Source organism: Cervus canadensis, chromosome 5, assembly GCF_019320065.1.
Source record: "Cervus canadensis isolate Bull #8, Minnesota chromosome 5, ASM1932006v1, whole genome shotgun sequence".
NCBI classification, from domain to species: Eukaryota; Metazoa; Chordata; class Mammalia; order Artiodactyla; family Cervidae; genus Cervus; species Cervus canadensis.
In genome coordinates this window covers 23,988,565-24,000,669 of record NC_057390.1, presented here as the reverse complement: position 1 = coordinate 24,000,669, position 12,105 = coordinate 23,988,565, and the positions used below count along the sequence as shown (strand labels likewise).

Below are 12,105 nucleotides of genomic sequence, written 5' to 3'. Positions count from 1 at the left end.
TCAAGTCTAGAATACAGATGAACAATTTGGGAACTGGTACCAGTAGCTGGATGTTAAGATCATAAAGGAAGATGAACGCTGATGTCGCCTTCTGCAAGCAATCTTTGATTCCAGTTTCAGTTAGGTGCTCCCACAACACCCTAAGTTTACCTTTTTAATATCAATTATTATATCATAATTATTGACTTAGCTGTCTTCTCACTTTACCTAAGGCCCCATGGAAGCAAAGTCAGTGCCTTTTTTATTTCTTTAATCTCCAGCACCTAAAATAGTGACTGGTGCATTGAAAAGATGAAGGAAAGAGATACAATACAGTCAGTGGAATAGAAGAGTATTAATATTAATTATCAAGCACTTGCTAAATATTGTTATCCTAAGTGTTGTATAATTCTTAGGTCCTTTAATCTTCACTATAATCCTAAAAAGGATATACTATTATCATTCCAATTTTGCTGATGAAATAACCGAGGCCTAGAGAGATTATTAACTTGCTCAAGGTTATATTAGAGAGTGAAATCAAGATATGAGTCCAGGGAGAAGGAATGGTTAGGTAATAAGTGGAAAGAAGTAACTCTGTCTTATGGAGAGTGACATTTTGAGCTATGCCAGGATAATAGACAGGAATTCACCAGATGGGAGTAGGGGAAAAGAAAATTCTAAGCAGAGAAAAGTACTAAATCATCAAGGTCCCCAGATACTATGTTAAGTAACAAGAAGAGACCAAAAGATTTTCATGGTCACTGTCCATCCCATAGTTTAATTGCACATAACTCTTAGTGCCAGGAATCCTTAGTATTTGGATAAAAGGGTGAATGATCTCCCACAGTAGAGGCAATGAGTTATGTAAAGCATAGGCAAAAAACAAAAAGGAACTGTGGGTAGAGGCTTGTTTTCTGGCTGAGAAGTCTAAAATGTATTCTTTGAAATTCAGAATATTAGGAACCTAACTGGAAGAAAGGAGCATAAAAATGATTGCAGTTACACAAATTTATGACTAAAATGCATCATTAGCTACACACGTATGTTCATATATCTACATCCCTTCCCCCAAGGCTTGGGCATTATAAAGTCTAAGTCACAAGCCTCTCAAAGATTAGCCTGCAAGACTGGAAGCAACAGTGACCTCTAGTAAACAACAGTACAAAACTAGTCCTATTTCTGAGCAGAAATACAGTTCAAATAAGAGAAATTAGGCTAACAGCCTATAAACCAAGAAGGTACTAACTTAGTTTTAATTACAATTTCAGTTTTAGCCATCATAATGCCAGGGTTGAAGGCCAACGAATAAATTTTATACTTTATTTTACTTTATTGTGACATAACGATGCTAATCATCATTGTTTATATTTCTTGATGACAAACCTAAGCAGATGATCTTTCTGACATTTTAGCCTAACAGTTCCTAAATACTAATGAATTTCACTGAACTCTACACTCACACAGTAAAGTTATCACTAGGGACTGCTGCAAGTGTTGCAAATCTGAAATGCATATTGCTACCCTCATCTGTAATATCCTCTTATTCTTGCATCTATCCCAATCCCTCCATCCAAAGACTAACTTACAAAATAACTTCCTACTCTAGAGCTTTCTTCTTCCTGCATTTATTTTAACAAGCATTTATTGAGTCACCCCAAGGTTAGTTATGTAAGAAACTGTCCCTGCCTCCAAATAGTTTATAATCTTGCAGGAGCAACAAATATATATATATACCAACAGAACCACATAACAAAACTTTTAAACAACTCCAAGAAGAGACCAAAATAGATCATTTTCAAGAATTCACTTGAGGCCCTAAAGGATGAGAAATTTTTTGATCAGGAGAAGGGTAAAGATGGTCTGTGATGAAAACTTTTAGTTCACACTCACCTCTTCCGTTCTTTTCACATTTTCAAGCTCCCTCCCACCTTTTTCAATTTGTCAATTAAACTTTGCTTCATTCTTTGAAAAGAGTGAGGACTACATATACTTTATCAAATTTTATCTCTTCCATGTGGAATTCTATCCATACTTTTCTCCTTTCCTCTTGTCTCACAGGAAGGTGTACTTTAGTCTTAACTCTTGGCCATTAATTTTTTAAAGGGTATTCTGAGTAGAAATGACCAAAGAGTATTTGACTCTCATGGAGAAATGGAGCTCTGTAAATGGTAATTGCTGCCTTGTCTGAGGCAATATCCACCCGTTTACTTTCACATACCACGAGCAGCTTAGAAGTCTTTGATGTGTTGTCAAAATAATAAGATACTCTCTCCATCCCCTACCACAATTATGAATCATTTTAGCTTAAGGGCCCCACCAAGGAAATTCACTCCTTTTAACCTGATTAAAGGAATTTACTTATTAACAACATTTTCAGCAAACTCACGACCAGAGATCTCTGTCTGCTCCCAAATGTTATTTACAGTAAGAGCGCCAAATGATACAGATCTGTGCCTGTATACTATCCTAGATTCTGTATAATTAGGAATGCTTTTTTTAGAGAACTGACATCCTCTAAATTTCAGTTTTGCCTCTGGGTTCTCTCACCTCTCAAGCAGCAGTCATAATGCTTGATTTTTCTGATTTACCAGCAGTTTCCTGGTTTAAAATGACGGTTTCCCACCTTTAGATAATTTGACTCATGAGCTTTTATACCATTGTGTACTAACAGCTTGTCTTCACATATTGCCACTGGGCTATATTCTCAAATTACATTCATTTGGTCACCCCAAGAGGTCTTAATGGGTTTCCCAGGCACCAGCTGTGACATAATTTGTCTTCCTGGCAGTTAAAACTGCCAGAGTGTTCCCTGGGCCTTCCCTTTTGCTCCAAAGTACAGGTAATTTTTTTTTTTTTTGGCAAGGATTCAGCTGCAACTGGTGTATATATTATGAACATATGTCGTCAAAAGGAAAGAATTCTCCAACAGAAGAGAAGGTATATGAGAAATTTAAATGACTGGCCACCTTAAAAACTATTGGGAAAACTTTCTACCTCAGTTAAGTGTCTGACATAATATGTTCAAGAAAAAATGAGGTTTAGTTTTTAATACTGCTGGCATACTGGAGAGGACAAACTAAAAGAACAGAACTAAAAATATTGAAATAACTAGTTAGGTGTGTTTTTGATTCTGGCATTAACTGAATGGCAATACTACTATGAAGTGGCAGAGAATGTCATTAAACCATTAGCATACACGTTTAGTTTTAGCCCTACCTGCAGCCAAGTCATGTTTCCATATCACCACCATCTAGCAAAAGTATGTAATAGTTGTCTTCAACAATAAGGAAGCTGACTTACACTTCAGACCGTAGCTTCATAAAATCTTATTACCCACTTATCTATTGCAGTTTACTCTTACCTCTAAAGAAAAGTCCTCTAGAAGCTCTAAATATCTTAAGAAGATGGTAATGATTACTGTCCTACAGTAATTTGTGTGAAAGTGAATACTACAAATCCTCATTTCACAAGGGACTAAAAAATTTCACGTATAAAGCTGTACTATAGTATCAGGAATGATTTCAGTTTTTTTTAATTGAGGTATAATTGACATATAACATTAATTTCAGATCACCTACTTTTTAATTGAAGGAAAAAATATAAAATCCCTGCAAAATAATTTCACTTTTTCAAATTTTTTTCAAAATTTTTTTTGCATTTGTTAGAAAACACTTTAAGTGTTTATTCCAAATATTTATAGTATTAACATATTAATTCTGTTTTATGTCAAAACTGATAGTTGATCTTTTTAAGGTTATATACAAATGACAACAAAATATACAAAAATTCACTTAATATTTGTCAATTACTTTTTATACTGTTATATATATACATTTTGAGATAAAGTTGCTCAGAATTGCAAATAAAATTAACAAAACTTTACGTATTTCTCTTGCTGTTTTAGTATCAATATTAGAAAACAAATGGTGAGGCAAAATTTTTCACTAATGGGAAACAGTAATAAATTCTTAATGAATTATGTTCATTTCTTAATTAATATTTCCCCAAATTATTATATAATCAATCTTCCCCCATCAATCCATTTTATAGCCAGCAATTCAAAGTCTGTGTCTAAAGTAACAAAGTAACTTAAAGAATATTCACTAGTGGACTAGTGAAAAAGTGAACCATATCAGCATATTATAAGAATGGCAAGAGGACCACTCGAATTCCGTTTGGAGGCTTCTTTGAGCTCGCAGAGTAGACATCATGAGCAAAGCACACCCTCCCAAGTTGAAGAAATTTATGAACAAGAAGTTATCACTGAAATTAAATGGTGGCAGACATGTCCGAGGAATATTGCGGGGATTTGATCCCTTTATGAATCTTGTGATAGATGAATGTGTGGAGATGGCAACTAGTGGGCAACAGAACAATATTGGAATAGTGGTAATATGAAGAAATAGTATCATCATGTTAGAAGCCTTGGAACGAGTATGAACAACGGCTGTGTTCACCAGAGGAATCAACTGCTTCCATGTGTCCCCTTCTCCACATTTTACTACCAGAAAAACTGGGTTGTGTACATTTTCTAACTTTTTTGTTAAATAAACTTTTGTAATAGCCAAAAAAGAAAAAAAGAATGGCAGTCAAAGTAAACTTAAGACATAGAATTAACAAAAAGGAATTTATTATCTAATTAATAAAGTTATTAATAAGAATTAATAATAATAGCCAAGACATGGAAGCAACCTAGATGCCCATCAGCAGACGAATGGATAAGGAAGCTGTGGTACATATACACCATGGAATATTACTCAGCCATTAAAAAGAATTCATTTGAATCAGTTCTAATGAGGTGGATGAAACTGGAGCCCATTATACAGAGTGAAGTAAGCCAGAAAGATAAAGAACATTACAGCATACTAACACATATATATATGGAATTTAGAACGATGGTAATGATAACCCTATATGCAAAACAGAAAAAGAGACACAGATATACAGAACAGACTTTTGGACTCTGTGGGAGAAGGCAAGGGTGGGATGTTTCGAGAGAACAGCATCGAAACATGTATATTATCTATAGTGAAACAAATCACCAGCCCAGGTTGGATGCATGAGACAAGTGCTTGGGCCTGGTGCACTGGGAAGACCCAGAGGGATTGGGTAGAGAGGGAGGTGGGAGAGGGGATCGGGATGGGGAATACATGTAAATCCATGGCTGATTCATGTCAATGTATGACAAGACCCACTGCGGTATTGTAAAGTGATTAGCCTCCAACTAATAAAAATAAATGAAAAAAAAAAAAAGAATTAATAATCAGTACTATGTGGAAGGAAAAGTTCCAATGTAAAAACTGCAGATGGTTCCAGAACTGGATAAATATCTCTACTGAAGAGCCTGTAACAAAGCTGATCTGAAATTCACTTTAGATACAAAGAAATAATGAAGGACAATTAGAAAAGGACAGTTTACAAAAATATATTCCTGGGGATAGGGGCTACAGCTATTTAACTGTATTTGTATTTCATGAAACTGAAACAAGTAGATGCTAAGTAACTGATGTGTCATATAAAATATCATTTAATGCCAAATTAAAAACAGAGCCGTCTTTAAACTTCTCTATAAATTTTTCTTTACTAAAATACCTTAGTAAATAAACAATGGGAGAAAACACTTTAATTTTTCCTCAAAACAAGATTAAAATGTATTATTGTTTTAGCATAATAACATTTTTTAAAGATTGTAGGCTAATGTAAACTATATAAATTTTTTAAAATGCTGTGAGTAATGATCAAATACTATGTCACTTCTCTTATAGGATTTAATATAGAGCCAGAAGCGGATGATACACATATCAAGTATGGAAGAGAAACTTGTTCTTCTCTCATTACGTACAGTTTACCTTCTCTGTAAAGCCCATATACATTAATACTCCAGAATCCTCTTATAAAAATCTATTTACAACCAAACAAATTTTCCCCCCCTGGCGTGATCTTGACAGTCTTCAAAGTTGGTTCTCAAAAAATAAAAAACCCACTTATAACAACCAGAGTGGTTTTAATCAAGTCTTTTGTCAAACAGAGGCGCCTTATCCCATACCACTGACATATTTATTTAATGGTGGTTAGTAAGACAAATGTATTAATGGTATGCTATCTAACTTTCTACAATTAACACAAAGCCCCGGGAGTGCTGGAGGGCGGGAGGTATAAGAATGTAAATCAGAAAGCCAGGCAGAATGAATGCCTCTCCCTTGAAGTTTCACACCAGGGTCCCTGAGCACTTCTTTCTGTGGCCTTCCATTCTCCACTCTCTAACCAGTCCAAACATTTACTCCCTTTTTTCAGTCCGTCACCCGGAAGCTGTCTTAGTTTCTTAAAGGGCTTCACGAGAAGGAAATGGCAACCCACTCCAATATTCTTGCCTGGAAAACCCCATGGAGCCTGGCGGGTTCCAGTCCACAGCTGAGCGACTTAGTCGCTATCTCCGAGGAGAAAGTGATAAGGGATGAAACTTCCAGCACTGACAACTGTGAATATAACATTAATCTCCACTGAATTTTATCTCTTTCCAGCTTATCTCAGCTGTAGTCTTTACTCCATCTAACACTAACAGCTTTTAAATCTGCTTTTAACATCCCTTCTCAAACTCCCAGGAAACCTGCCACAATTACCACTACCCCTCCCCCACCAACATCATCTTCCTCTTTGCTGCCTTTCTGTTCTCAACATATTTTTCTGCTCAAGTCTATAACATCTTAAAAAAATTAAAATTAAAACTGGCCTTTGATTTAGCATCCTTCTGGTGACTACCCTCTTCCTTTCTCAGGCAAATTTTTTGAAAAGAGTAGCTGGCTATAGCTGCAGCTCTTGATTCCACAATTCTCTTCAATTCTTATTTCTCAAATAGTGCAATTAGATTTGTAATCCTATCACTCCACTAAAATTCCTTTTGGAGAGGTTTCTAATATTTTCAGAAATATCAAATACAATGGTCACCTCTCAGTCTTTGTTTTACTTGACCTCTTTGTAGCAGCTGGCAACATGAATCACTCTTTCTTTGCTATGCTGAAATACTGGAGCTCCCTAAAGAACTACCCTGAGCTACTTTCTTTTTTACATCCTCTTTCTATGACGTCAACATAGAAATGTTCATCCATAAGCTGAACATTCCCAAATTTATATCTATCTATAAACCATATATATGTACCTTAAATTCAACATTCAGAAACTGAATTCATAATCTTCCTTCCAAATCTGCTCCTCACATTCTAGTTAACTATCTAATTACTTACTAAAAATCTAGGAGTTATGTAAAACTCCTCTGATTAATCATTTGCACTGACATATTACAGTAGAGGTAAGGTGATGAGTCTCTTCTTTTCCTGTTGCCAAATGGGGATAATTATGCCTGTTTGTTAGGGGAAGCATACTGACTGAAACCGCCCACCCTGGCCAGGCACCATAGTAACCATTTGCATGAGTTAGTTGTTTTACCACAGGTGGTCCTGGTAAGGAACAGGGACTAATTAGCCACCACCAACAGGGAGCGTTCAGGAAAGGTTAACAAGTGACACCGCATGTCCAACTACCTCCCAGAATCCTTCTCAATGGCATCCATCTTGGCTGAACAAGGCACGCACCACCAAGAAGGACTCTTGAGTCAAAATGATTGGCTAAAGACAACCCGGAACTAACCCCATCACCATAAAACCCAAGACTGTGAGCCATGTGGCAGAGCCAACTCTTCTGGGTTCTCTTATCCTACTGTTCTCTGCCAGGGTGCCCTTTCCCAATAAAATCTCTTGCTTTGTCAGCATGTGAGTCTCCTCAGACAATTCATTTCTGAGTGTTAGACAAGAGCCCACTTACGGGCCCTGGAAGGGCTCCCCTTCTTGCAACATGGTCCATCTACTCTACCAAGAAATCAGTGAGACATATGAAATGATGTGTTTGATTGTTCAATTATGTGAAAGAATTAAAAATTCCATCTGGGTGGTTCGAAGAAGAGAAAGGTCACACGACATCTGCTCCAAACTCAGACAACAAGGTCCTGATGACTGTTTATTCCAATCTGTGAAAATTCCCAAAGTCTGGAATTTGAAATTTTCATTGGACTGGGGTTGGCGATAAATTTCAGAGTTTAAATTAAATTCTTCAAGACTTTACTGACTAATGACCACAGAAGGCTTAGCATGAAGCTATATGAACTATAATGGCTTAAATAATTTCTGTAATGATACGAGGGTTCATTTTAACAGTATAAGTGCCTATCTGCTATATTCAACATACACTGTAAAGTCTATGGGAAACAGATGATTCTGTTTGTGATCTAAGTAAATTTGTTATGCAGTTGGAAGACATTAAATTCACACAAACACTATGATACAAAAGCCAGTAAGTACAATTAGTGGCATTACACAAAAATTCCCAATTTAAAATAATAAACTTTCAGAATTTATTGGGAATAAAGAAAAAGGAAATGGAAAATAAACTCTAGTCATATGTAACCCCAAAGAGAAACTATAGTTTTATAGTCCCAATCTTAATGTCATTGATAAAATACATTTAATTTATTATTTCAAAGAAAATGTTGTGAAAAGCAAAATTCTCCCTACTTCACCACACACTTAATTACCTTTACTTGGGACTGATTTTTTCACCGAGGCTACATGATCTTCAGAGATTGCAAGACGCCTCAAAACATCAGCCAAAGCTGCCTTTAGCACTGTGATTTCATCTTCTTGCTGTTGAACTCGTAACTCAAGGGCCGAGAGGCGATCCTGAACATCAGAAGTACTTGTGGCAGAAATACTATCATCTATAAAAAAAAAAAGGAAATATGGAATATTTTTAAAGGAAACTGCTTAAGAAACAATTTAATGACGTATAAGAAAATGTATACCAGATAAGTCTTATAAAAGATGAGAAAAACTGAAAATCATTTTTACACAGATTAACTTCTGTAAAGATTTTCATAGCTACTTGAACTAATTTAAAACAAGAGTTAATATAGCTGATGTGTAATTAAAACTACGAAAATTTTCCCATGGTCAAGTTTTTTGTTTATTATACCACCACCGTAATAACTTTTTCACCAAAATGTTCCCTAAATATAGCACTTTGTAGACATCTGGAAACCTGCATAACTGCAAACTAGTCAAAGCATCCTTCGTACTTATTATATCATTATCATAATTATCTATGAAAATAAGGAGTTCAAATCACTTCAGTTTTGCTTTTTGTATCAAATTGGGAACCTCTCACCTTCAGCATCAATGACCAGAAAGCATTCTTTCTTCTGTCTTATTATACTCCCAACCTCCTCCCCCAAGCACTGCTACATAATTAGTAACATACTTTTTGCTGCTCTTTCCCTCCAATGCCTCAAACTCTTAAAAAAAAAAAAAAAGGTATAGTTTCTATAAAGCACATAGCTAATATCTCCCTTAGGTATGCAACAACAACAACAAAATAATGTTCAGCTGTAACACAGCAATTACCAACCACTTCCAAAGCTGTGTAACAATTCACTATAACCAGAAAAATTCATGGAGGAAATGAGGTCCGCACAGCTGATGGGTCTGACCTGAGTGGTGTACACTAGGTGAGCCACTCTCTAGTTGCAGCACATGTTAAGCCACAGTGTGCCATTTTTCTCATACTGAGATAATGTGCCCGACATCTTCCGCAGACAATTTAACTCAAAGTCTGAGTTAAAAACAGCAACAACGGGGGCTTCCCTGGCGGCTCAGTGATAAAGAATCCACCTACCAATGTAGGAGACATTGGTTCAATTCCTGATCCAGGAAGACCCCACATATCGTGGAGGAACTAAGCCTTTGTGCCATAACTACTAAGCCTGAGGTCTAGAGCCCATGAGCCACAACTACTGAAGTCTGTGTGCCCTACAGCCTGTGCTCTGCAACAAGAGAAGCCACCACGATGAGAAGCCTGCACACAACTGGAGAGCAGCCCTACTCGCCACAGCTAGAGAAAAGCCCCTGCATCAACAAAGACCCAGCACAGCCATATATTAACTAAAAAACAGCAACAATAACAAAACCATCAGCATTTAAAAACCAAAGTTATCACCATTCATCACAGAGTAGCAAACACACTCATTTAAGATCCTATGTGCCTACAGACATCTCAGGCATACATATGTACTCTCTTCTGTCTTTAGAGGTATTTCAGTGACAATCGTTGAGAAGTACTGCAATGAAAGGAAAAGCTGGGTTTTACCTTCAATTTCGACTTTGAATTCTAGTTCCGTAGTTAATAAGTTGTGTAATCTTAGGCAAGTTATTTTCTCTCTTTGAGCCTCAGTTCGTCTTTAAATGATTGTTTTGTGGAAGGTATTCAGGACGTGTCTGACATTCAATAAATGTTTAACATACAACAGCAAAGTACAAAAGGTAAAATTTGAGAGCTTTAGGCCCATGTACTACATAAAAGAAAGATCTGTCAAACTTTGAGATGCTTAAGGAAAGAAAAATTCAGCTTCTCATTTTAGAAATTTTTATATTTGAAGTCTTTTTCATTTCCAGAGTGGTCTAGCTGAATTCTGGGCTTCCCAGGTGGCTCAGTGGTAGAGAATCTGCCTGCTAATGCAGGAGACATGGGTTTGATCTCTGGGTCAGGAGGATTCCCCTGGAGTAGGAAATGGCAATCTACTCCAGTATTCTTGCCTGGAAAATTCCATGGACAGAGAAGTCTGGTGGGGTACAGTCCATGGGGTTGCAAAGAGTCAGACATGACTGAGCACGCACGCTATACACTACCTGTATTCTAACTGATCCATCCTCTGTGTCACACTATGGTTATTATATTAACATTTGTCTCTCCAGAATACTTTCCTATTTTCCTTCTTCTGGTAGCAGAAAAACAGCTCTTTTGTGGAACTCTACTGGTTTTTGAGGTTCCATTAGGGCTGTGGATCTATGATGCCTCATTTTCACCTATAACACCCTGCACTACTAAGGTGATGTATATGAAGTGGCTTTTTTAGATGGTTAAAATATGTCTATTGGTAATTTCATAATGTTCAATCGAACACTACCACAGAAATGGTTATGGGTATGGGTTAGGCCAAAAGGGGTCCTCCCAAAAAAGAGAGAAAGCAGAGGGAGGGAGGGAGGTGTAGCTCATCGTTCTTGGTTTGTCAACTGTTAAGGACATACAGACCTAGGGCTGTCGATGATAGAGAGTCTTATCTGTCCTAAGTTCCAGTTCTAGTCTCTGAAGCCTGGACCATCAATTCTGAGAGTTACTCTAATATTTCTTTTAGCTACCTATGTAACCCGACAAAGTCTCTTTCAAAAGCCACCACCTATAGGCCAAAAGTCCTGATTAAGTCAGGAAATTATACAGATACACCTTTCTAAACTTTTCTCAAATTATGGAAGATGGGTTATGTATCAAAGTTATAATCACAGGTAAAATATTTATGTGATTTTTTATAAACACATGATCTTAATTCTTTTGGGAAGGCAGCAAAGTCTAGTGGAAAGATTACCAGACTATAATGCCAAAGATATAGTCTTGGGTTTTAGTACCGACATGGTAACTAGCTTTTACTTTTGGTAAATTACCTAACTTTTATAGACTTTGATTTAAAAAAAAAAAGACTGTGAAACTTGGACAGTCACATGAATGGTGGTTCAGCTTGTAAAAATCCTACCACGACCTGCTAGATACTGTGATTAAGACAAGGACAATATTTCAAAGGACACTACAAGCATAACGTTAACTATTAACAACGTCCTGGATTTATACAGGACCTTTCATATTTATTACCTCCCCTCCCTCCTCAGTCTATCTGTATTTTATACTTGAGGAAACAGCTTGAGAAATAGCTTGCCCAAGGTCACCAAACTAGTCTTGATATATGAGATTCAAAGGACTTGACTCACAGTTTTACGTGCATTTACTTTCATGTTGCATCTTAATAATCATGGGAGGATCAAATAAATATCTTCTTTCACAAAGCCAAACAGGGTTTAAACTATGACGTGATATAAGCAGATTTATGTTCTAAAAAGGTTATTCTGGCTGCTGTGAGAGAATGGATTGGAACAGGATAAGGGTAAACATAAGGAGACCAAGCATGAGGCTAATGCAGTAACCCGTGTGAAAGGTGAAGGTGGTCTAGGCTAGGGGTAAGGTGTTCATGCATCT

The 12,105-nt window shown here is 36.6% G+C and overlaps 2 protein-coding genes across 5 annotated transcripts in view; one reads left to right on the top strand and one right to left on the bottom strand.

Annotated features, from left to right (window-relative positions):
• EML4 (EMAP like 4) overlaps nt 1-12,105 on the bottom strand; it is a 151,050-nt gene that overhangs the window by 77,178 nt on the left and 61,767 nt on the right. For all 4 annotated transcript variants that reach the window (XM_043468418.1, XM_043468419.1, XM_043468417.1 and 1 more), the window contains exon 2: nt 8,564-8,746. In XM_043468418.1, the coding sequence (XP_043324353.1) occupies nt 8,564-8,746 (183 nt within the window). The remainder of the gene's footprint in view (nt 1-8,563; nt 8,747-12,105) is intronic.
• Nucleotides 4,159-4,551, top strand: LOC122441610 (small nuclear ribonucleoprotein G-like). The gene has a single exon (XM_043468421.1). The coding sequence runs from the start codon at nt 4,189-4,191 to the stop codon at nt 4,375-4,377; it is 189 nt and encodes a 62-aa protein (XP_043324356.1). The 5' UTR covers nt 4,159-4,188; the 3' UTR covers nt 4,378-4,551.

What these genes read in the sequence shown, in the direction of transcription:
- LOC122441610 (XM_043468421.1), top strand. Translation starts at nt 4,189, where the DNA reads ATGAGCAAAGCACACCCTCCCAAGTTGAAGAAATTTATGAACAAGAAG.